At 46.3% G+C, this 26,427-nt stretch overlaps 1 protein-coding gene across 5 annotated transcripts in view; it reads right to left on the bottom strand.

Moving 5' to 3' along the window:
* LIMS1 (LIM zinc finger domain containing 1) overlaps positions 1 to 26,427 on the bottom strand; it is a 62,869-nt gene that overhangs the window by 19,459 nt on the left and 16,983 nt on the right. The window contains exon 1 of one of the 5 annotated variants that reach the window (XM_032184941.1): positions 11,958 to 12,128. The exons of 3 other annotated variants lie outside the window; for them this stretch is intronic. In XM_032184941.1, the coding sequence (XP_032040832.1) occupies positions 11,958 to 12,064 (107 nt within the window). In that variant the 5' untranslated portion in view covers positions 12,065 to 12,128. Of the gene's footprint in view, positions 1 to 63; positions 261 to 11,957; positions 12,129 to 26,427 lie in introns of those variants that run through there. One more of the 5 variants, XM_032184904.1, reaches the window with a different exon arrangement.

Raw genomic sequence — 26,427 nt, 5'->3', positions numbered from 1 at the left:
TGGGTACCCTACACCAACGGCATCACCGCGGTCACACCCCACAGGCGGACAGAGCCAACTTACAATCTTGCATAAAAGTCACAAAACTCTTTGTAGAGCTTTATGTCACTGTGCCTACGCTGCAGTTTTGACACTGGTTTCTCGCCTTCGTTTCCCGCAGGGTTGTGGCCATCGCGAGTGACCTCGTGGGTGATCTCCTCATCCTCCGGGATCGCGTAGGGGTGAGCTCTGCGCTGGAAGTCCATGTCTCTCTAATTGCTGTCACGGGCGTGTATATTCTGTGCTTAGACTGCAAAGGAGCTGAAGGCAAAGGCGGCTAAAGAATATGCTGGGCTTCCCCTGGTTCCCAGACGAAGCGATTGACTTTCACAGCTCCGTGTCACTGAGCCAGACCTACCCAGAGCCCTGCCAGAGCTTCAAGTTAAAAGCTGGGCTGCGGAGAAGCACATTCCAGCGCCAGGCTGTCATGCAGCCCAGATGCTGGAAAGGGGCTTCGCTGCCGGCTGATGATAGAAGAAATCTTTTCGGGCCTGGGAGAGCTGTTTTATGAGCAACCTATGTGAGCGAACATGTTCCCCGGTGTCCGCAGCTCCTGGCTGCTGAGGGGTGGATTCCAACAACACTTTATCATGGGCAAAACAGCAAGGTAAAGCACCAGGAGGAGACTGCTGTCGTTAGGTAAATATTGTTTTAACACCACGGCACAGTAATTACACTGTAAAAATGGCCTTTAATGCTACTCTTCCATCTTCTAAGTCATATGTGCTGAATGTATCTCTAAGCATCTCCCTTCTTGTCAGCACTTCGGAGAAGGCGTAGATACAGGGGGACAGTTTGTTTTCTGTTTTGCCTCGCAGGCCATTAGCTGAACTGCCAACTATGTTATAATGGGCAGCTGATGAAGGAGTTAAAATGGAGCTTGGTTTTCAGTGCTGTGTTCAGAGCAATTACCCAGTGCAAGAACGCTCCACAGGGTTGAACACCAAAAGTACTTTATAGTGGGTATTAGGGAACAGAGAGAGCAAGACAGGGAAAAAAGGAGAAATAATGAAAATTTATCAATCCTTAACCACAGAATGCCCTACTGATGTGGCAATTATTTTGTGGTTACAAACCTATGGTGTGCTGCTTACTAGGGGAGGCACCGGCAGCCACGGGCCTGCACTGCCGAAATGGTTGGGGCAGGCAGCTTCCAGGAATGTGTAACGCCAAGCCAAAATGAAAAGGGGTTTTGGAAAGCGGTCTCTTGCATGGAACTGACTCAGCCTCGTTAGCAATCGGTGAGGCAGCAAAGCCACATGCACTTTGTGCTGGTGACACACGGTGTCTTGGCAGCCAAGGAATTTGCCGGCCTGAGAGGGAGCAGGGAAAGCGGAGGAGGGCAGGAAGAAGACTAGAGGGAACACGCAGAGAAATGAGAAACAGATGACAAAGGACATGACAGAAATCCCAGTCAAGGCTACTACGTGTTCATATACCTTCAGCACCTAAATAAAAATCACCCTCAAGCCTCTCACAGAAGGTCTATGTCATGACTACATTGCACCACACCTCTCAGCACTGGCTGAGGTGGCCGAGCTAGCGCCCAGCAGAGGACAAGGCCGAGACCCCTCAGGGCTCACACATCGCCGTCTTCCCATCACCTGGCCACCACAACACCACAATTCTGCTGAAAAGCAAACAGGCCAGATTTCTGGAATGGGTTTGGTCAGGTGTCTTCTGCTTCACTCCTCTTGGTAGCCCGCCACGTGCCACAGGACATGGCGGCCGGTGGGGCTGAGGCGGCGTGGCCCTGAGCTCAAGCCCTGTTTTTGTCTGCTCCAGATGGAGCAAGAAGATGTCCATCCAAAAAGCCTGATTTCATCGCCCCAGCTTTGTCCAAGGGGCAGCCCTGCGAGGCACGGCGACACCGTACATGCAGTAAGCAGAAGCAGCCTTGTTCTCCAGGCCTCTGGCCACTGCTGCCAGCAGAGTTATTCCCGACTCGTTTCCCATTAGGGAAGAAAGGAGCGTGCCAGCAGTTTAAAAAGGGCCTTCCTGCTACTGAAACTAAACACATCTTCTACAGGGATGGTCTGGCAATCCACAAATGCAGAGCAGCTGGCCATCTTTCTCTCCTTTTTGTCATTTTGCTGGAGACTTGCTGCCAAGATCTGAACCAGGCTGTTAAAAACGCTTTGTATTTTCACTAGGAGCTCTAAGTTTCCCCACGGTGCAGCAGGGGAGAAAAGGTAGGCAGGAAGGAAGACGACAGAGCGGCTCCTCCTGGCACACGGGGATCTGCTCAGCAGCCAAAGGTGAGGTGACAAAGGAAGCAGCAGGGAGAGGAGGGGAAGCGTCCCGCTGCTGTTGTGAAAAACAGCAGCAAAACAAATGTGAAATGTGCTGCTTTATTGTCTCGGAGGGAAAACTGCCTCCTGTCTCCCTCCAGGAAAGCCTACGCTGGTGGCAGCCCACAGGGACTCTTACCGAGACGGCTCGGTGGCTGGTGAGCCCTGCCGAGTGCCTTGCTTCGTTCCCCAAATAGATGTGTCGAGCGGTCAGGGCTCCAAACAAGGTGCTTGGCAAAGGCAGCTGCCACTTGGCAGCCTGCCCCCGTGCCCCCGAAATAATGCTGCCCGCCCCATGCAAACCTGCTGCATCACCGCCGCTTTCGGAGGCCACGCACTCCATCGGGATGTGCGGGGGATTCACGAACAGTCACGGTGCAGCCCTCCCCTTCCCACAGAGGTAGGGATGATTTCATGTTCCCCCTATTGAACACGGATGGCACGCAGCGATCCTCGCACGCGAAACGCAGAACAAGCAGAGTGGGAGCTTTGCTGCGAAACAGGCGTGACCCTGGAGTGCCTTGCGCCGAGTTCTGCACCAACCTTTTGAAGTGCTAATTGGTTTTTCGTGTCTTTTTTTTTTCCACTGGAATTGGAAACACTCTTGGGTTCTGGTTCCTGCAATCGCTCGTCTCTTAAGCAATAAAATTCTTTCTACGTTAAACGGGTCTCTTAAGGCAACTGGAAAGAAGGTATAAATCTCTTCCGTAATAAAGATGTACGCTGTAGGTGGGATTTTCGTGTGTGCTCAGCACTACCCTGATTCTGCTGAAAAGGATGGAAAACCATCTCGAAACCACTACAATAAAAACCAGGTGAATTCCGAGTGCTCCTAAAAGTTTCATCCTTTACCTTTAGCCACAAGAAATATGATTAAGCTTCTGCGGTGGGAGTTTAAGCAGGGCAAACAAAAAGACAACTCTGGCTGTTTCAGATACTTCAATAGAAACGTATTCTAGTATAAACATGTCCAAAAAATGCTTTGGTCTCTGCAAGCAGAGAGGGTTCACATTCCATCACTTCATAAGGAAATGAATACGACTGCAATAAACAGGTACGCAGCACCTTCCCACACAACAGCTTTCATTGGTCATGGGAGCACGGTGAAAAAGCAGTCTCTAGCAGGATTCACAGAAAGGCAGTGTGATAGTTAGCTCTGGGACTCCTCAGGTGTCCACAATATTGAAAAAAATATATTGTATTTTCTTCCTGTTAATTGCAAACGTTACCAAATGAAGCTGTGTTTTGCGTCAAACAAGGGATGATTTCTTGTGTGTACAGATACTTGATCCTCTTTAAAAGGGCCATCTCTTCCTCCCCCACTACTATTTTTGCAGCCTCTACAGACATGAAAATCAAAACAGAAATGTCACACAGGAGAAGCTCACCAGTGCTCTAGCAAACCTGTGTTATGTGAGATATGGCATCCTATCAGTTGTTCTTTAAACACCTCTCCCTGTGCTGTTAGCCGTATGTGTACCTCCCCATGCTAAATGTACTGTGCTCAGACTCTTCCAACTCAATCCATTTTAAAGCCTTTAAAGATGTAATTACACTAATGCATTTCATTTAACATCATTTCTATCCCCGTGCCTAATTTAAGACCAATAAAAAAGGTCAGCTACTCAGTGCTAGGGACTGCATATCCAACATCTCGAAGAGACTCCCTCTAGGAAACAAATCTTTTTGAGAATAATGAGACAAAATCAGGCCCACCAAGCTCAAAGGCCTCTTTCTGTTTGGATACACCACAGTGAACTTCACAGTGAGAACAGATTGTGGTCAGGCAATTGCAAGCAAATTACAGCTACGTGTATGTGTGCTCCTCATCCATTGCTTCAGGAACAAATCTAAAACCCAAACACATAAAAGTGTATGAGGTTGATTTTTGCATCTTCTGACATTTGAAACCCTAGGAAGATGCTGCACTGCCGTGCTTCTCTCCAGAATACCCGTTTGCTGCCTCCAGTATTCAGTTCATGTCATCTCTCCCTGAAATTCACCAGAAATGCTTTCCTGAATGTGAAGGCAAGCATCAGCCTCCCCTAGCTGGAACTGATGTTACGTTACAAGCCGAGCCCTCTGACCTGAACAGTTCACCCGGGAGCTATAATTAATACCTTGACTAAACATAACGCCCAGGCTACCAGGAAAGACGTCCAGAATGTCCACGAAGCTCCTTATAGGGCTGAGATAACTGTCAGCAGCAGGCTTTCTGGCTCTAGACAACGCTCTTATTATAGCAGCGTCTCCACTGGAGACACCGTGCCGAGGACTGACCTTCAGCCAAGCTGCCAAGGGGCAGCCCTCACCTCTCTCCCAAGTCCTCTTCAGTGCTGCTGCCAACCTGCACCTTCAGCAGCATAGCCTCTCTGGCCATTTTTCACCTTCATTAAGTTTGTTTTTCTGGTCTCGGGCTTACAGCAATGACGTTTTTCACGGCCCGAATTAAACAATTTGTTTGGGGTAGTAGGCAGCATGTGGTAAAGGAAACATCTTTTCAGCTGCTGCTCTTTTAATTCTCTCATATACAAATTAAACCATAATTGTGAGTCATTCTGGGGTTTGGTTTCCCATTTTTTCTCTTCACATGCTCACTGCAGCATCACCTGGCTTTAAAAACAGCAGAAGGGAAGGCAGCTGAGCCATCTGCAGTCATTATAGCAAAAATTAAACACCGGCACTAATATTCAGCAGCTGAAGGAGAATAACCAGAAGTGATTTGCACTCCTATGAATCGAGCATGACTCATATATTGACAAATAAAGCTAATGCAGAATAACAGCACCTTTAGACTCCATTATTATGGTCATAAAATTTTGGGTAATACTAAGGGAGGATCTTCATCTTGTAGCCATTTCAAGGAAGGAAGCATGAAAGAATTTCAGTACCAGTTACCGAAAAGCATTACTTGGCAAGCATCTCCCAAACCAAAGCCTATGGTAAGCTTTTTTTTTCTTTTAGTTTTCACCCCAGCAGTTGTCCAATCCTAAGTGAGTAAAGCAGGAGTGAATGAATCCAAAACGTGCATGTGATGCCACAAGCAAGATTGTGAGGAAAGATGGAAAAATTCACGCTCACAACAGAATATTGCTGGGATTATCTGAGGGAGCAGAGCTGGGGATCACCCAGGTTATTTGGAAGTGAAGGGAAGGGTGAGCGAAGGCAGAGCTTTCTGCTTTGGATCAGACGGGCTCGAGCCCTGCCAAACCTCCCTCCTTTTGTTACATGACACTGAGCGTGTGGGTATGATGTGAGGATTAGCTAAAGAAAGGAATGCAGCTTAGAAGTAAGCAACTGCTTGTACACTTCAGGCAAAATTCACTACCCGCAGCCTGGTCGCTCTTGGAGCTATCCCAAGGCTGCAGTGCTGGCATGCACTTCTGGAAAAGAAGAAAATATGTAAGGAACAGCTTCTAAAATGTAACAGAAATACAGTGTGTGCTTCAGTCTTTGAAATCAGCGAGGAGGAATGTACAAAACAACGTAACGAAAAGCCAAATATCAAGCCAGACAAAGAGCTTGCAATGCAAACTTTCCATACGGAACAAGAACTAGACCAGCCAGGGCAGTTTTGAGTCATAACTCTGAGTGGGTAACATTTTTCTAATAGCTGCATAGGAACAGAGTTCAAGAGGTATACCGAACCTGGCATCAAGAGCTTTATGACCTATGGAGAGCGTGGCATGCATGGATCCAACATGCTGGAAGAGACAACATTTTCATCTTCATCCATTCATTCCCTGCTGGAAGAACTTGAATCTTTTGGATGTTTTATTTAAAAAGGCACAGCTGACAAATGCTGCCAGGTATCACTGGCTTTGTGCCAACATGTTACCTACTTTTTATTTTGGTGAGGCTGATGGCTAATAGCTTTCACTTAATTTTCCTTGAGCTCTATCCTGGCCAGTAGAACGGACAGAAAAAGCAGAAAAGCTACAGGGAAATGCCACGGAAGTCATAAAACAAGTCCCTCCTGTTGGGAAAAAAAGCTCTACTCAGATAAATCATGAAGTTTCATCCTGTTGATATATCAAGATGCATCCCAGGATGCCTTACAATCTTCTGGCACATGTGCCATCCAGAAGCACTGCGCACGGAGTGTTACGTATGAAACCATCACTTCAAAATGCCACCAAGAACTACCTAAAATCATCTAAAAGGCCCACCTGCTCTGTCTGCCCCTGTCAGAGGCAAGGTGCTTGGCAAGCTGGAGCTGCTCCCGTGCCCAGAGAGCAAGAGGCAAGAGACATGCGGGTCTCCGGAGGTCACCGTGCCTGCCAGCGCTGCATTTTGTGGAGCAGCTGCGAGACCACAGGAAGAGAGAAACAGGAGGGCAACCCGCTCCTGCACCCTGTGAACTTGTTCTCCCCGATGCCTGCACGTTGGCAATTTTTAGCGAGTGGTGGCACTCACGTGGGATTTAGCTTTCTCTCCTCTGCAGAAGTATTTCCATGCGTAAACTCAGTCCAGCGCGACAGACTGCACTCAAAGGAGAACCTAATTAGAAGGAGGAATAATGAGCAATCGCATCATGTTTTCTGTAAAGAACACCTTTGATAAGATGTTATCAAAACACGTGAAATCAAAAGCAAAAATAAATCCACAACTTCTGTTTACCCAACTGATGCTGCCAGAGCAACCAAAATACTAATTGCTCTAATCATCGAAGCCGAACCGATTCATTGAAATCACAGCTTATGGCAAGGAGGCAGGCGTAAGAGGAACACCAGTAATTGCTCGGTTTTCCGTCATGCAGGCAGCTACCTCCGGTCATTCGGAGTCACGGGAGGTGATAATCAGAGTGAGCAAGTCAAACCGAATTGCTCTGCAGCTATTATGCAATCTCAAAGACAAGGGGTGAGCGAGGAGGCAAGAAAAAAAAAAAAGGGGTGTGTTCATTGTGAGCTATTTTAACCCCTAAAGCAATGAAAAGTGCGGCACAATTGAAAAGTGAGGCCTCCAGTCATTTGGATATCTCCAACTAGGGTGCAACACAAATTCCAAGTATCAGAGTATTAAAATGTAAGCATGAAGCGTATTTTTGCTGGCTGGGAGTTGCTATAATTAATAACGTTAATAACGCAATGCTGCATTTACATGGACAAATCCTCTCTTCAATTAGAGCACCTAGCAGATGAGCCAAAGTGTTCTTTTAATTGAGAGTTACAAAGCGTCTGATCCAAACAAATATTTCGAGGTCCCAACTCTATTACTCCAGCAGAGCTTCTAACCACAACAATGATGAACTGTACTTTTCTTGTGGCTGAACATTTATTTCCAAGCTCTTGCTGATTTAATACGTTGGTCTATCTTTTTATTTTTATTTTTTTTTTAACCAATATATTGAATAATTCCTGCTGGAGTTGCTGATACTGGCACCACGAGGAAGCAGAACATCTCCCTACAGACAGAGGTTAAGTAAATGTTATTGTTTGCGATGCTATTAAGAAATGCTGCCAGTGGAAATCAAATCTGCGGTGGCTTCCAGTTACAGAGCTTTTCTTTCTGCCTTCCCCAGTGCCCTGAGGGGGCTGAAAGCCCAACAAGGTCTCTAGTTCCCGAAACTGGAGGAGACCCATGGCCTCGCACAACTCCCAAAATGTGGCATCTCAAAAGGAGAGGCAGGCGCTCAGCCCTACCGCACTGCCGTTGTTTTGTTGTTTTTGTTTCTTTTTTTTTCCATGTATTTCTTCTTATACTCACCTACGAGCTTTGCTGCGCGGAGCCTATCCCCCCAAGGCTCAGTGGGCCGTAGGAATGTGCTTATGTCTCCTGTTTTCATCTGCGAGGGAGTCTTTGTGCCTGAGATTTTGGGGCACATCCACATGCCTTCCAGCCCGGAGCCGGTGTGCGCAGGCAGGCGGGAGCCTGAATGGACCCGGCAGAAGGCTGCCTGCACCTACCCACGCAGATGTACCCGTCAGCTTCGGCAGCACAGCCCAAAGGGGCCAAAAGGGTTTCTGCCAATGCAGAAACCATCCACAATGCTTTCTGCACAGGAGAACGGAGCAGTGAGCTGCCCGGGTGACTGACAGCCACCGCATGAACCTTGCCCATTGATCAAAGTAATTTTAAGTGTAGTTATTAGAAAGAGAATTGCCCCTGCTTTTCCCAATGCCTTGTATTAGCTTGGAAATCGATATTATCAATTTTTCAGAGGAATCACCATATTTCTTACAAAGTGCATGAGAAAAGAAGGGGAACGTGCAAAACCAGCGAGCATGCTGCTACTGCTAAGTGACTCCTAACGACTGATCAGAAATGTATGCTTACAATTTCCTTCGCATCCTGTTCGCTGAGAAAAGCGAGAAAGAGTAGCTCAGCACAGAGTTAGTTGTGTTTTTTTTTTTTAAACCCCGTTTCTAAAGACAGGGCGAGACAAGATTTATCAGCGATGCTTGCGCCGGATCAATATAGCTGGAAAAGAACAAGTCCTTCCCTCTGTGCTGAAAACACAATAATAATAATAATAACAGCAGTAATGAAGCAGATGATTTCTCAGCTGGCATGCAGATCGATGAGGGCCACCTGTGCTCCAGGCAGGGCTCAGTGCGCTTCCAGCTTTGTGCCCAGGGAGCATCCTGGACAGCCACAGTTCAAGCCTCCATCAGACAGGGAAAAGAGCATCCCTGCCCCAGCAGAGGCATAAACCAAGCACCTTCTTTCACTGTGTACATTCAAGGAAAGGGTGAGCTGTCAGACCAGCTTCGACATGAGGTGGCCAGGCTCCAGTTCCCCATAAAGTCAGTAAAGCTACCAGGAGGAGGGGACGTGCCCTCAGAGGGCAATTTCCTTCCATACAAGCTTTCTATGAGGGTGATGAGTGTGGGGCTTGCTATTTATGGCTGTGGGTGGCCTCAGTTTCCTCCATCGGCTGTGCTGGTGCTCCCCAGCCCCCTCGTGTCCTCATCGCTGCTGGTGGGACAGCTCAGCTGCCGGGTCACCACGCTGCCAAAGCAGCTGACTAAGTGGGAACGAGCGAAACCATGCATTAAATCAAGCTCTGCTGCTTGTGAATTAGGCCCTGAATGTTGCCAGAGCTGTGTGAGATGAGTTCCTCTCAAGATGACCCGGCACCTACTTGCTAAAGCAGGACTCTGCTGAAGAGACTCGGTGAGGTGTAAAAATGCATTTATCAGCTTACTCTACGCTGCAATCTGACAAATTAGGAAACCTAACAGCAAGAGCCAAACTGTATTGCTGTGCTCCTTCCTGGAAAACACCGAGGGGAACGTGCTTAGAGACTGACTCATCATAAACCGAGTAGCAGACCTGAAAGACAACGACGGGGGTCAAACCTTTGGCTGAAGCGACACCAATGGCCACAGATGCAGAAGCTGAAGATTGGCTTCCTGTTACGGAGCTCCGAATCCCACAGCACGCGACCTATCACGAAGTTATGTCAACATAAGACATTAGTTTTATACCTCAAAGGATCCAGAGCTGCAATTACAGCCGTATTTGCAGCACGGAGAGGCTGCAGACATCATGTATGGCTTCAGCAGACGGTGATTTTAACTATTATTTTTTTTTAATACAGAAATTCTCAGAGGATGCCCTAAGAAGATGAGCAACTCAAGTACATTTTGACCCAAGATCAGAAAAACAGGATAGTTTGGGATAGTTTAACCGGGAAAGTAACTTAGGGTAAACTGCTCCTCAGGGGGCTGATGTTACCTAGCACATTTGGATGTAAAAAAAAAAAAAAAAAAAAAAACAACAAGAAGCTAAACAAGAAGCTGGGGAGAAAAACTACAGGAGGGCAGGCAAAGCCAGGGAGGATGGCAATCTGTATTCAGCAGAGATGAAAGAAACCTCCTGTCTTTCTTGCAGACTCTAGATACTCAGAAAGTATGTGCTAAGGACAGGCATCTAAGTGTCACTGGGCTGGGGGCAGATGTGAAAAAAGCCAGATGTTTCCAGTTTTAGAAAATTAAAGGATTTTTCCTCTTCACTCCGTTTGCTCCTTGCCCTGTTGTTCTGTCATTATTTTGTATTTACAACGCCTCATCCTTTTGTCGCGGAGAGTGCAGCAGAAACCATAAAACCAGGCTGCCTGGCAACACCGGCTGAAATATAACAAAACGGGTTAGGAAGAAGCAAGGTCCAGTTCGACCACGCACCCGCTGAGCCGCCAGCAGTACCAGAGGAGCCCTCTCCTCCGCGGCACCGTGCTGGCAGCATCCTCCAGCCACGCTCTGCTCGCCTCCTGCACCTCAAGCACCAGATCTGGGTTGTAAAGGCCTCGATTTGGCATTTCCTCTGCTTGCATTTTATTTCGTAAGACTGATCCTTGTCTCGTATTTGTCTTGAACAGGAAGAAGCTCAGGAAAGGATCAAAACACCCAGATTTACGCCACCGGTGCAAGGCAACCTCCCCCTGCCCACACAGGGCTCCATTCCCACCTTGGCCACGCACACAGCAGGCGGCTGGAGGCAAGAGAGACACCAGGGCTTATTTTCATATGTAAGCTTTAAAAAGCAGCTTTCGCTTCCGTAACTGGAGTCTTCCTCACAGCTAGTTTTGCATAAAGGAAGCTAAGCACAAATAGTCAAGAGTCTCTGCGCATCTTTCTCTAGCAAGTGTGAGTAGTCTTCAGTCTATGATCATACGAGTATGATACTATTAATGCTAGTGAAAGTCCATCTAAGCAATCAACTCAGAATTAATACTCTATATAGATGCCAAGGACACGTATCAGAGCCACAAGGTGCCACGTTCCTAGAAATGACTCAATGTTTCGGGTATATTGTGGCAAATAACCTCAACAGGCTACCATAATATGTTTTGCCACAATATTTTTAAAGGGAGGTGCTCAGCAAATCCCCCAAATCTGACCTCCCGTCCTTCTGGAACTGCTACCAGGGTAATGAAAGTGCAGTGCCAAAACCCATATAAGTTACAAACCCTTCCAATGTGATGCATGAGTATCAACAACGAAAAATAATCTATAAATAAACCCCAAGAAAAGGCATTAGGGGATAGGAAGCGCTTCCTCTCCGACGATGCTTTTGTTAGCATTTACACAAGAATCCTGTTCCGGGGAGCCTGAAGTAGAAGCCGACGGCTTTTGCAGGGGTTTGGGGGAATTAAAAAGAAATTCAACCTCGCATTTTCACTTGCTCACGTTGTTCACAACCCCTCACCCTTTCTGCTCCGAGCAGAGGCTTTGTGAAAATTCCCCGCGCTGGCTTGCGAGGCGGGCAGCCCCGTGAGATAAGCCCAGCCACCGACCGAGCGAGCGGCTTTCCGATTTTCGGGTGCCCTTCCTGCCCCGAGGTCAGGCCTTCTTCACCTCCACAACCAAGGTGCCTGACGTCCCGAAACCCCAGGGAGCTGCCCAACCCCTCTGTCCTCCCCGGCGTGGTGCCAAAATGGGCTTCACACCACACCGGGCCAGGCCGTGAGGTGACAACCCCTGGCTCCCTCCCGCCAGCCGACGCCACGCCGCTGCTGCCTGGAGAGGAGGCACACCACCACCGGGACCCCGCGTGTCCCCTCTCGTCCCTCCTGTGCCTTTTCCCCAAGTGCTTCAGGGCTGTTTCTCCGCACACGTGCGGAGCAGCGCTGGCATTTTGCTCTCTGCAAGCCCTGACACCGTCGCCAGCCGGCCCTGCACTCACCTCAGCTTCTCCTCCTGCCAGCCGGGCTGCCCCACGCTATCCGGACGATCCCGTCTCCTCCTGTACAGACCCGACTGTGACAGCTCTTTCAGCTGCAAGGCCGTCATATTCCTCTACCTGGAAGTTTGTTGCTTTTTTTTTTTTTTTTTTTTTCCTTTTGGTAAGGGTTAGGGGGTTGGCTTCGGCTTGGATTTCCCCCCCTCCTTCCAGATGTGGCTGCCAAGATGCCCGGAGAGAAGCGGCTCGGCGCCTGCACACCTGCGCCCGCCGGAGCCGTGAAACCTCCGCAGGCAGGCAGGCAGGCAGGCAGGCAGCCGCTCGGCTTCCTGTTCCTCATAGGTACACACCCTCCTGCAGGGCACCACGTTTCCTTGATCACTTTATCACACCTCGGGGATGGCCGCCACAAGCTCACCGGGCGCCCCAAGGGGCTCTGCTGTGCTCCCACCCGGACAGGAGCGACTCCGGCGTGCGCCGTGCGAACACCGCAGCCCTTCCAGAGCCGTCTGGAAGTAGCCAAAAAAGAAAATCCACGGGGCTGTAATGGGCTAGAAAGTCTTCCCCACTGTAATTTACCACACAAAGGAGCTCATTAGTGCTATAAAAGTGCGGAGCTACTCAAGCATGCCAGCAAACTCCAGAGATTAATCCAGCAAAAAAAATTGTGCGGCAAGGAAACTTCAGAAATCAGCACTAAAACACTCTTTTGGCAACACAGCAACACTGTGCTAGTCAGACAATCCAATCACCTTTTTTTTTTTTTTTTTTTTTTTTTTTTTCTTTTTCTCCCCTACTCCTGGCTACCAGAAGGTAGCCGACAGCTCTTTGTCACATTTTGCAGTGATGGAGCGTCCTGTGTCGCTTGCAAAGCAGGAATGAAAATGTTGAAGGTTTCCTGTGAGACAGGAAGGCGGCTAGCAGAGATTTGCAAGCTGCGTGCCTCATCTCTGTTAGTAATGAAAAAGTCTTCATTTGACTGGGAAGGTTTCAAAGAACCTTACTCCTATTTCAAAAAAAAAAACAATTAATTTGAAGCTTCTTTGATTCTTGGCACATAGGAGTCCTGAATTCACCGTGTTCACTTCTGCGATGAGTGTGGGGGAGGAGACGGGTTGGGTTTTTTCAAATCAACTCCCATTTAATAAAAGCAGAGAAACCTAACAATTTGCAACGAGTGTTGAGACCAGGACAGGAAACAAGATCTACATGGCGTGAATCTCATGGTTTATTGTTAAAGTGCTTATTTTGTAGTGGAATACACACAAGAGAGCATTACTGTAATTCTTGTAAGAGAGAAGTGCAAAGTCTGTACTAATGAGCTTGTCACTCGCTATCAGTTTTGTCAAGATTACCAGACAGAACGCCAGCCCAGGAATTTTAGATAATATTTTCAATGTCAGTCTGGAATGTCATCAAAATATAATATAAAACACCACACCATGGAAAAATAATAAAAATTACTCTGGCATCATATAACATGCCAAATGGATGATAGTTAGAGAGATCCCAAGTGATTTATACGATGTTAGAAGGCTGCCCGCATTGAAGTGTCAGCAAGAGCTATATATCCGTACTCTTGTCCGCAGAAAATGAGAAGGATCGGTCACAATATTTGCCTAAACACGCTGCATTCCAGTTTCGAACAAAGTACTTAAAATTACTTCTCAGTGCACACAATAGGATGAGCTTAAACATAATTAAACGACAGTTCCCTGCAGTCAGCCAGTGACTCAGTGAAAAGTTAATGCTGTTACAGGCGGATGTTCAGGACGGAGGATGACAGATGCCCGTGGCACAGCAACATTTACACGTTATCAACAGTTTTTACTGTGCTTTAAATACCAGTGTAGCAAAGACAGATCTTTGTCCAAACAATTTCAGATAATAGCAATCTAAAAAGTGAAGACAGAGCAGGTTTTTGCTACGGAGAAGCTCTTTATAAACTAATAAAATTCAACTATTACCTAAATTTCTTCATAACATTTTATTGACTACAGTAGCAGTCTCTTCAGTGTACTTTTTTATTAATCATGATATGAGTCCATCAAAAAATAACAGAATAATCTTCCCTGGCTTTGCTGCAAGTTGCATTAGTGTGAAGCAGCATTAAAATCCAGGTTTATCTGTGTGGACAGCCGCTGAAGCTGCATGGCCTACAGGACATCAGCTTTTACAAAATGTGCTTTGAAACCTCACGTGCACCAAACTGGTATTATCGGAATTTAAAATCTGTATCAGCAGAGAGAGCACATCAATTAAAGGAATACAAGAAGTCCAGGCACAAAAATGAATTGTTTGTTACAGAGCTGCTTGAGATCAAATGGCCTCAATCCAAAGGAGGGCAAGATGGTTATTTTTTAAAACAGATGTGGTAGGCAACTCCACGGCATGCATTTTTAACTGGCTTCTTCAGCAAGCCTTGATAGGGGTCTAGGCTGCTTTAGAAAAGACTTTCTTCTTGGAGGACTTGAAGATAAGCTACAAGCTGTCTGCAAGAAGAAATCCAAGTGGAATTCCTTTTCTGCCCCGTGGGATCCTACACCAATTCTCACGAGAGACAAGGCTTCAGATCTTAAATTACCCAACTGTTAAGTTCCGAATATCAAATACACATTGTAAGGGTGGTTGTCAGCGAGGTGCTGGAGAATGCAAATGACTTTTCTCCACTAACGTGCTGAAAGGTTTCCCAAAAGCAGCTCAGATGGAGCTAGCTCAGCAGGAAGAATTTCCCAAGCGAGTGCCTCCTGCTCCCCCCACCTTCTCTTACCTTCCAGCCTCTATCTCCTGTTTATAATTCAGTTTTAAGAGATTACATTCTTACATTCCTCCTGCATAGGATGGGGCTACTTGGATCTTGCACATTCCGGGAGAATTTTTGAGGACCAGCCAAGTTGCCACAGCTCCTCTTGTTACCAGCAACACACAGCCTCCTTTCATCTTCTGCACTTTGAAGATTCATCCTTCATTTCTGAGTGTGTGCCTCTTCACTCACGCAACCGGCCTTCCTCCCTCCCCCAAAAGAAAAAGTTCTGCCTACGTCGCTGCTGCAATCTGGTTGATAAGCACAATGCTGTCGATGTTTTGTTAGAGGAAAATATTCATCTGCACCTGAGTACCAAAAGACAGAACCTAAACTGAAACTATGCGCAAGTCCTTCATCCACCCCAAGCTATAAATGACTTTTTGTTATGTGTTACAAGGGTCGCCCTTGAGTTTTCACTTCAGTCCTACAAGGCATTTATCTTGATATGTCAAGCCTGAATTTCACTGATATCTCATGCCAGCGAAGTGTTTTGCAAGTGTTTGTGCTTGCAAGTGTTTTGAAACAAAATTCCGAGCAAGTGCTATTGCTTTGGGGACTGTGGGTATTCAGCAGGACTTTGCAATTGAAAAACCATTTGAGACAGGCTGTGACTTGTTACTTTTCACTATGTTCAAAGGGACAATCTGTGATGACCCCATGTTGTGAATTTAAAATAATAATCATTTTTTAAAAGTGCTTTTAATTCAGTGCATTTCCTCGTGAGTTCTCATTTGCAGAGTACACGTTAACTACATAGATTAGGAAAGACAAGGCTTTAGTGTTCTTATTCCACACAGAGAAGCCTTTATCAATGTTATTGATCTTTTTTTCCGCTCCAGTGGCACAGTCTTGTACTTTTTTTTAACTTTGAACAGGCAACGCTACTTCAATTGAGTTTAGTTTGAAGATTTTCGAAGTGATAGAAAAAGCTGTTTACAGGGCAGCACAAAAGGTCAAAAAAATAAATCCAGAGAGCATCACGAGAAGAGCAAGCAGATGCCTGTTGAGCACCCACAGCTAAAAGGCGGCAGCTCACGGTTTGCTGCCCGGTGTTCCTCTGCCCATGGAGAGAATGGTGCCAGCAGCAAAGCCAGCATCAGGCCAGCATGAAGCATCCCTGCAGCAAGCAAAGGAAGATGTTGACAACTCTTCTGGCGGGTTTGTAGGAGCCAGCAAATTTTGTGATGCGCCAGCAGCAAGCAAGGTGCTGAATGACACCGTGGTGGCGAGCCCCGGGTGACAAGGATGCCATGGGTCGCTGATGAAGCAGATGAAGATAAAAGGAAAGGAGCGGAGAGAAATCAAGCCACAGATCTACGCACATGAACCTTGAAAAGGAAATTTCAAAGCTTCACAGGAGCCTAAATGGTTGATTCACGGAGCTAAATAATTAACTAATTACATGTTTCCTTCCTTGTGCCTAATGGGACTCCCACATCTGTTTTGATGTCTCGTGCCCTGCTCCACTTTGCAATCAATCAATCCCAAAGCGTGCATATTTAATCTGTGGATGGCACTAAGAGACGAGGCGCTTTATCCACGTATGCTGCAAAGCACTGCTATGGATTTATGTCCAGTGATCAAGTGCTACTGTCATCATTTGCCAACAGCTGCTGGTTTACCTTAACCTCTTCTAATTCTGAGTACCATAAAAAACTACGTGGTGATGTACAAGCATGGGAAAAACCTTCTCTCCATCTGGACTCGAATCAAGTTCTTTCGGCTGCCTCCTGCGAGCTCTGCGCCCCCTGACCTTCTGCCCAAAGGATGCATAATTCAGCTGCAAACACATAATTTTCTCCAGCAAGTGGAAAGCTGCTCGAGGATGTGCTTAACAATAACTCCCTCTGCTGGGAAAACGCTGCCTTCTTGCTCAGTTCCAGCATTTCCCTCTCCAGCTGGAGGGATCGGAGTATTATCCCAAATTCACTTTGGTAATTCACACTGGGGCCAAGCTGAGAACAGAAGGGCATGACAAACCAGCAGCTGAAGATGCAGGTTATTATTATAACCAGACATGTATGCTGTTAATCAGTTGATGATCAATGCATGAGTAAGAGTGCCAGGAAAACATGTGACACAGCATGAATCAGTCTTCCCTGCTGTTTGTAAATAAGCCTCTTAAAAAAAAAAAGAGCGATAAACAAACTGGAAAGCAGTTGGAGGGTTCAGATGGACATAAATAGTCATACGGACCCTGACCTCACGGGATAAACATCTTAAAAAAAAGGCAAAAAACCAAAAAGATAGGGAGGTGAGGGTAACAAAGCCAGCAAGCTCAGGATTTTAATCCATTTTAATAGCCTGGGACATGTGGAAAAACACAGGTAAGGCACACACACAATTCCCAATCTGAATTTCTAGAAAGAGAACCTTCCTTCGGGAGCATTTTACTGTCTTGGTATTAAAAGCCTCTTCCCAAAAGAGATTTTATTTTCAAACCTTCTCAGGAGGACAACCTGAGAAGTCTTATTTTTAAGCAAGTTGTCTTCCACCAGCACCCTGCTACCGTCGATCTATCCAGAATCTCTCTTCTATCGTCATGAGATAAAACACCACTGAAAATGGGGTTAAAAGCCCCCGGAGCCAACTGGTTCCCCAGGTACATCCTACAAAAGGCCAAGAAAGCCTCAACAACAACAACAACAAAAAAAGACAACAAAAGTAGAACCATAAAATGGGTGGCAAGTGAAGGAAGCACTCTGTGTTTCAGCACTTTGATGGCTGGTTTTGTGCCCCAAAAGCCAGCGAGCCCCTCGAGAGCCACAGAAAGGATGGATGATCCACTCCAGGAGGGCATAACAAGACCTGGTTTTGCAGGAGAGCGAGGGAGAGATCTCAAAACAGGCCCCTGGCTGACTTTTCCCCTTTGCTGGAAGAATGGGAGCATTAAAGATTTCTTCATTTTTCTCCAAAATGCCACCAATCGAAGCTAAATAAACGGGAACAAAAAAAAAACAGCTGCCTAAAAACTGCTTCCTCTTTTGATTGCCCAGTAATGAATTCTCCTCGCCCCTTTGATTTCCGTCTAACAAATAATTTTCAGATGACCAATGCTGCACTGCAAGCAGAGAAAGACAAAGTTCTCATCGAGATTTCATAACTTTTACACTGAAATGAAAAGAAACCGGCAGAGGCGGAAGATTGCGTGCTCCCTCTGAGAAGGACAGAAGAGCTCCTGGTGGCCCTCACAACACGGACATGCTTGAAGACACCACCACCACCACCACATAGACACCACCACCATAAACACCACCACATAGACAGGCAAGGTGCAATTTTCAGTCACTCAAGAAAATCTTAAGTTTTAAGTATACCCATTTGGGTTTCAAGGTTATTTGAACTTGTAATTGTTATCCATGAAAAAAAAAAAAATCCATACAGGAAAATAAATTCACAGTGTGAAAGAAACAAAACTAATTCACCCTGAAAATTATGAATAATGGAAAATGGAAACACTCACCCTTTAACACTGCAAACATTACTTTTAGATTCAGCAGAGAAAATAAAAATATAACCTCATACAGATTTTTCAAAACATTTTAAAGCACATGAAAAGCATCCTTAAGACTTCTATATTAGAGGAAATGTCTTACATCCAAAAAGCACCACTGCCCCTCCTGAGAAGGTTTACTTCACTGGCAAAGTGACTGACTTTTGAACGTAAAGAACTCCCTCAAATTGCACCAGAAGAGACACAATTTCGGCACCAGGGGGGACAAATCCATTCCTTCCACTTAAATTACATGTTCAGGTTCAGCTCGTCTGTGGTGGTCTTTCCAAAACACGTCCTCTTCACCACCCCGATCGGCACACCAACACCCCACTGCTCAGTACGGTCAGAGATGGCATAGATCTGCAAACCAACCCTGAATCCTCTTTCTGCGAGCCTGCATGAGGATGAAACAGTTTCCCTAAAAACCTTCCAGATGAGCAACAGCAAAAAGTGTACTGGGAACACCACGGCACCTCTCTATATTTTGAGAACGACAAAGGACTGTCCAAACCTCTATGAACAGTGCCACTCGCTTCTAGTAGAAAGGCAACCCAGCAAGCTGAACTATTACTCATCCTCCTCCTCATTTCATTTATCACTGCTCCCATACACGGCTCCTGCTCAGAGCAATTTCCCCACAAACAACTGAGAGACCATATAACGTGTAGCCAAACTTTTGGCTCTAAAAACAGCGTGGCTTGTGTTCCAGCAAAAAGCAGAGACAGACCCAAGAACATACGGGTGGGCACTTACTGACAGGGTGTATCCTCGCCGGCAGCAGGTTCACAATAAGCAGCCCTTCCCATATATAGCTTTACAATGAATACCCACTGTTTGCACGTTTTCCCCGTGGTTATTACTGGTAGTTGTGATAAAGAAGAAAAAAAAAAAGTGACTTAGCAAACCACTTCCTTTTTTCACCCTGTAAAAAAAAAAAAGTGATGCAGCGAAGAAGACAACAAATACATCAAAGCTCACAGTTTAGGCTCCACAAAATCCATCGCACAAATTGTCCACCTGTAAACAACCAAGGAGAGAGAATCAAGCAAATCCTTCCCCCAAAAGGAAGAGTATAGCTTAATTTTATCACTTTTTTTTTTTTTTTAAATGACAAAAGTACTAAAGCCTGGAGTGGGAACAGCCAACAGCTGTAGGTCCACATCTTGGGATCATTCAGGTATTCTCATCTTACGTGTTTCCTGATGCTCCAGGGACTGAACATAAATGTGGTGACTTCTGTCCCTTCTGTGGTTTACCTTAACTTGTGGCTTTCTGTGCTCTCACAGCAGTCCTTGGGTTGATCAGCTCATGCTTAGAGGGCAAACTGTGGCTGATTCCAGCACAGGGTTTCAGAAGGGGACTACGTGTCTGCTGCACGGTTGTAAACAGGCACTACGTGCCTGCTCCAAGGGTCTCCTCATTTAGGAGTCAAAAAGCAAAGGAACAGGTAACAACACCATGCATAAATCCAGAAATCTTAAGGGATATGAGTCACAGCTGGGAGTAGCAACACCTGAGGTCGCGGGTGAGCACTGAACAGCAGCACAGTGGCACCCTACACCACAAACACCTCTGCCAGCGTCAAAGGGAAGGAGAGAACTTCTCTCCCCACTCTCCCACCCACTTCAAAATGAGGAAAACCCTTTGACTTTCTTCTTTTCTGAGGTGAAGGCAGACAGCTTCAGTCTCCATCTCTTGGAAGACCACCTCCTTCTCTGCTAGCCTCAGCACTGGGCAAGGACTAACTGGGAATGGAAAACAACCACCGCCTCCTAAAGCAGCTCACAACCTGCATGGCTGAGCAGGAGCTGAGCTGCAGCTCTGTTGTGCTGACACAGCCCAAGTTCAGTTTTCCTAAAGCACTCCGAATCTGTTGAAACCATTTCAAAGACCCCAGGCAATCCTTTACAGCTCCAAGCAGCAGTCACCCCACGACACACAACATTCCCCTGCCACCTGCTGTACACCCAGAGCTCTGCCAAGCGCACCTGCCAGTGATGGGGATGGAGAAGCAGGATGACAAAAACTGCATATGGGGAAGGTTCATGAGGCCACAGCCTCCACAGGGGACATGCATCTGGGCAGAGCTTCCCCTGAACTCGACTCACACAACAGGATGGCTCCAGGACACATGCCAGAGGAGATCTAACAAGCAGCATCGTCCACTGCATGCTCTTAATGGAGTGACTTGTGGCCTGCTTACAGAGAACAAACCATGAAGAATAAGTTTTCATATGCTTTCTTCCATTTAATAGTGAGTTGGACAAAGCAAGTCAGACAGTTTCTAAAGGTTTCATATTTTCTAACCACAAGTATCTAACCCTCCTCACAGTATTCAACCACATACTGACAACACGGGTTGCAAAATATTCTTGTAGAGCTTATAAAGGAATTGAAGAAAATTGCTGCTCTTTTCTTGATCGCTCAGAAAGGTATTTATCAATTTGTGCATTTATGGACAAGACCGCTAACATTCCTGTCCTTTTCAGATTAGTGCTTGTTTTACAAAACAGAAGTTAAAAGTAAATACAGAATGGGCAAACATGACTTTGATTCTCCAAAGCAGTGAAACTGAGCAGGGCCAGTCTTTGATTTACAGCAGCATTTAATGGAGAAACTGATGTGCTGCTTTGAGATACAACATTTGTGCTGGGATTTGACAGTGGCCCTAAATAAATAGGTCTATTTGGATATTTAAAACTGTACTTAGTATACTGTAGTGTATTTATCTGCAACATTCAATGAATTTCTGAAGTCTGTTGCACAATGCCTTGCCTTTTAGGGCCTTCTTTGCAAGATTTTTGTCAGAAAATGCATTTATCTCATTAACCTTTCCTGAATATTTTGTTTCCATGCACCAAAAAATACTATTCTATAACAACAGATACTAAATTTGCTTTTTCTTCTCCACTATGTTTCTCTACACTCTCCTTCTTGCTATTTCTGTCTTTAGGCCACTTAACCTTATCAGTAACCCTTTTCTCTGGACAAATTAACAATGTAAGTTATCTTTCCAAGCTGCTGTTTCCTATAACACTGCATAGTGCTTCCTCATTTGAACTCCTTATCTCTTCCTGTGAAGTCCCGCCAGCACAGAAACAGCGGCGAAGTCGTCTTAAATTTATCACCAGACAGTTGACCAGACTAGGAGACAGAATGCACCGCAGCTTTGTCTCTCAAAAGCAGCATGGCAAATGGCAAGGTAAGTGCAGTTTGTTCCTGAGGATACAAAAAAAAATAATAAAATCACAATAAAGCAGTTGCAGCGCGGAATGAAAGAGAGGCCACTTGCTATTCCAGTGTGTGTTATTTCATATATTGCTCGTACGCCAGCAGGCCCACTTGCAAAGGAAGCCAAGGACAGTTGGTTGATTCATGGTGACTGTAAAAGCTTCATGACTGCATGGAAAATGCCAATAAGCATCTGTTAAAAGGGAACTAGGAAAACACGCGTTAACTTTTAAATTAACACTTTTTTTAAAAAAAAGAAACAAGTCTGAGTCACTTATTAAGGAATTTGGCCTGGGTAAACACGATTTTTCAGCTTTGTTCACTTCAGGGTAGGTGGTCCTATTGTATAACCAAGCCAAAACGCTGTGCTAAAAGAAAACTTGCAAACGACTTTACAGCAGGGAGCAGGATGAGGCCAGCCCTTGCTAACGTGCACTGCACTGCCCTGCCTCTGCGGTCTCTGATTGCACAGACCAGGCATATAATGGGGAAGTGCAACACGGAGCCACTTCAACCACCCCAGACGACCTCACGAGGTTGTGGCACTGAGCTTCCAGCGCCAGCAGAAGAGGGGGTGGCAGCCCCCAAGGGAGAGGAGAGGGGCTGAGCATGGGCAAGGCCTGGAATTAGGCCGGTGTTGTAAAGCAAAGGTTGCTGATGGCAGGGAACTGCTTCAGTCCCACGTTTCCCATAGGATTTCCCTTTGCTCTTTGCAGCAGAGCAGCAGCAGGTCCTCACAGCAGCTCCCCGCTAAGCTCTCGGAGGTGCTGGCATTGCCAGGGGCTGGTGGAGAAGGCAGACAGACGCACCCTGCAGCTGCCAGCCCTGCCACCCCGAGGGGTCACTGCTCACAGAGCAAAGCAGAAGGAAGCACTTACTCACGTCTCAGCTGTTGCAGTCAGACATGACATGACTGGGCTGGTCTAGGAGCTTGCCACCACTGAAAAGGCAAAGTCTGGTTCCTTTTCTTAGGTTCCCCTGCTCTTCCTCCCGCAACCACCACGCTCCTTCCTCACCTCCAGCCCCAGCTGCAGGGAGCAGTGCCCTCCTTCGGGCCATCTCTTGCTCTCACCAGAGCTCTCCCCGAGCTGATGCAACCCACCAGAAGATGACCTTTTTATGGGGGCATCTCCCCTGAGGTGGAGGGGTGACCCCATCCCTGCACCCTGCAGAGCTCCCCGCAGATGGAGCTGGAGAGCTGCGCACCGCTGCGGGCTGCACTCCTCTTCCTCCTCCTCCTTCTCCTCCTCCTCAGCCCTGCCCTGATTGCTGCTCCCCCATCACATCATGATGCCAAGCAAGTATTTCGTGTCGGGAGCTGTCAAAAGCTTCCTCTTCTCTAACGTGGATAGGAATAACAGGAGAGAAGCTTGACCTTTCCACCAGCCTACTCCTGGAAGATGTGAAAGCAGCATTTATCCTGTTGAGCAGGGCAGTGAAACCACAGAATTTGCCCCAAAGCTAATGCAGTTTTGAATCCCTGAAGGCATTTATGTTCACCTAGCTGCCTACTTTGAATCTGCCCACGGTCCTGCTTACTGTTACAATTCCCTTATAACGCCCAGGACTGCATCAACCAGACCATGAAGAGCCAGGATCCTCGTGGCCAGAAGGGGAAGAGATCCTCACCACCATTCCTACCTCCTGCCTCCTTCTCGGTATGTGATGGGGGAAAACAAACAGCGAGGCTACAGCTGCCCAGCATGGCTGGATCGCTCCTCGTGGCCAGATCCTGACGCTTGGGGAGGCACACGCGTGCAGGCAGCACGGCCGTCAGGGCAGGGTCCCATTTCTCCTCTGACTGCACCTCCCCGCCTGGCCACACCATCTCCTTTCTGGAGGACGAGCATGCAGGAGGAGGCGACGCTGTTCGGTGAGAAGAGGGACTCTAGCTCCTGGGTAGGGCTATCACGTTTCTCCTAATTCGCTCACAGAGACTGCAGACACATTAACTCACAACCAAAATAGATCTGCCATTCGTGGAAGCAACCCTGTTCCCATGTTTCAGGAAAGCAGAGTGCACCAACTAGTGGATGCTGTGCTCTCTCTGGTCTTTTCCAAGTGCTTTTTAGGCTTTAACAAGGCCTCTCTGTTGTCCTCCTCTGGCAGGCCTGCTCTCAGGCTGTCTCAGTAATGAATATGCAGCCCTTTCAAACAAATCTAGGTCGGCCACCCTTTGTTTTTTACACACAACATTTCCAAAAGACGATCTGCTTTTCAGTGCAAGCACATCATAATGCTAGGTCCTTTCAATACACCCTCAAGATCCCCTTTTAGCATGCCACGGCCATTTGAATTCTCCTTCACGAGTGCTTCTCTTACCACTTCTCTTTGTGACACTTCAGCCTCTTCCTTGTAGAGCTCTCTCCAGCCTGCCACAACCACTCTGAATGCTTCTCCTGTGCCCCCCGAGGCTGCTGCAACCCCTCCTAGGTCAAGGGCACCTGTAGACTTCACAAGCTGTGTCCAGGTTACTGATCGAGTTATTGAATGCCAGTGGAAAATATTTTGGCTATGGAACTATAGCCATAGCCATACATTGCCATAGCCATACATTGCTAGGGATCAAAGTTAGGCTTACTGGTCTTAAATCCTCCAGCAGTCTGTTTTTGCCACCTTTTTCAGATATAAATCGTGCATTCACTCTTCTGCTAGCCCTCTGGGGCCTTTTATATGGGCTCTCAAAAAGCATCACTAACAAGCATTACAGTGGTCTCTGTACTACTGCTGGCACCACAGGCACATGATTAAGCCAAAATATTACAGAAATTGTATCACACTGACATTAATGTTGAGAAAGGCACTCTTCCTGAACATTACTGCTGCACATTGCTATTATCTTTAAGGATTAAATGGTAACAGTGACAGCCAGGGGAAAATAAACAAAATTCAGTGCAAAAGGAAAGGCTATGTCTGTGGAATGGTATGGAAAGAGCAGAAGATAAATCCCCTTTAGGAACTTATTTACACATTTCATACTGCTCCTAGCTGCACTCACTGCCAGCTGTGTGAAGCTGGAAGCAGGCTGCACAACCAGCATCATGCTGTGAAACCGAAGCCCATGATGGAGAATGTCATTTATGGGCTCCCCTGTCCCCATCAAAACTTGGAAGGTGAAATGAGATTGTGCTGAATCCACGGCTCTTGCAGAGCATCCAACAGTAATACTCTGCCTAACACTATTGTTAACCACTTTCCTCCTAAGCTCTCTAGCCCCAGAGCTTGGAAGTTTCTCACCAAGCACAAGCTGTTCCATTATACTTTTGCAAAAAGGACAGCAGCTTGGCTGGTAAAGGCAGAGCATGGACACTACCAGGTGACATTTATTATTTATGTGAATCTCACTGCATCTAACAGGTTTCTTGCTGAAGCATCAGCCAAGACAACATCTCTCTGGACCTGACTACCCAGTCTGGGCTGCACTACAGAACAGAAAAGAGAGCTAGGGCATGAATGCCTGCCTGGCAAAACAGCAACAAGCCAGAAAACTTACTGACTGCAAAGCCTGGATTTCTTTCAAGAAGGATTTGCTCGATGCCTCGATTAAGAAACTGCACAGAATTATGGCGTAATTCAGATATCTGTGGCAATCCTACTTGCAGATGTGAACTTCTCAGTTACTGATTGACTGCGCCATAAAAAATCATTAAAAAGGTTTACATTTAACAAGACTAGAAGAACAAATTTAGGCAGCAGAAATGGGAAAAACAAGTTATTACAAATCAGACCAGTGAAGATGAACTCAGCTTAATTGTTTGGAGGGGAAAATACAGTGAGTCACCCTTTAAAATTTCAAGCGTTCCCAACACAACCTCTGACAAGACTGTAAATTACTTTAAAGATTCAGAAAGGGACTGTAGGCTCAGGCTTCAGATGACCTACCTACCTACAAAAAACTTTTTTGACTATTGAACATCATTCATGTTATTAGCCGGGTTTCGATTTTTGAATAAATGTGTCAACATCAAACTTCCTTGAAGCTTTTTATTACCTACTGTTTAGAATATTTGCATACTAGCAACAGAAATCATTACCATGTGTGTAACAAAAGATTTCTGTGCTTATCCTTCCACCTTACCCACCACACTGCTTTCCTCTCTTGCCTTTTTCCCACCCTACTGAAGGAGATGAGAAACTGAAGAGTGCAAAGATATGTAAGGATACATCTTCTCCAGACTTTCTAACCAACTGGAAATGCACACAACATGCTTTCTGAAGTCACAGCAGACTGAAAATTGTCTTTTCACAGGCCGGCCCATTCCAATCCACATGTCTATGTTGTATGTCAGGGTTTTAATACTCAGGAACTCATCCACCCCTTCAGGCCAACAGCATTAGGGTCTTAGATCTGCAGAAATCATACCAGAACCTTGTCCAGCTTCATCACCCAAGATTTGCAGTCCCTGCCCATCGCCCTCCTCCCCTCACCTAGAGGCTTTTCCAGGGAGTTATTTTCTGGATCAGTGCTTTTATAGCAGTACAGTTGGAAGGTGCAGGGTTACATACCGTAACAAAGAGGCAGGATTGTGTGTTGAATGTTTTAGCTGGTAAGAAGCAAAAAGGTATTCTTCAGAAGACAAAACCAAAAAAAAAATCCGTAATCATTCACAGTTAAAGTCTTATGTTGGACTTTAGATGCACAAAGCTTTGGTGTACTACTACCAGAAAATGCTAAGGGTGCCAATTTGCAGAAAGCCAGTAAACACATTGCACGTATTTTAAAGCTCTGACAATTAATTCTGCTTTATGTGACAACAGCTATGCACAAACTTTCTAAGCTGCTGCTGTCATCTGATTCTTTTTTCCCCTGAAAGATGGGGACACCTTACTGCAAAGCAGGGCAGTCATAGTTACAGGATGAGCTGAGGTACTACTCCATCCTGCTGGCTGTAACAAAGAACATTGCCTTTTTTTTTTTTTTACTTGCGGAATTTTAAATG

The sequence above is a fragment of the Aythya fuligula genome, chromosome 1, assembly GCF_009819795.1.
Source record: "Aythya fuligula isolate bAytFul2 chromosome 1, bAytFul2.pri, whole genome shotgun sequence".
NCBI classification, from domain to species: domain Eukaryota; kingdom Metazoa; phylum Chordata; class Aves; order Anseriformes; family Anatidae; genus Aythya; species Aythya fuligula.
The sequence above is the reverse complement of the archived record's forward strand: the minus strand, read 5'-3'. Positions and strand labels throughout refer to the sequence as shown.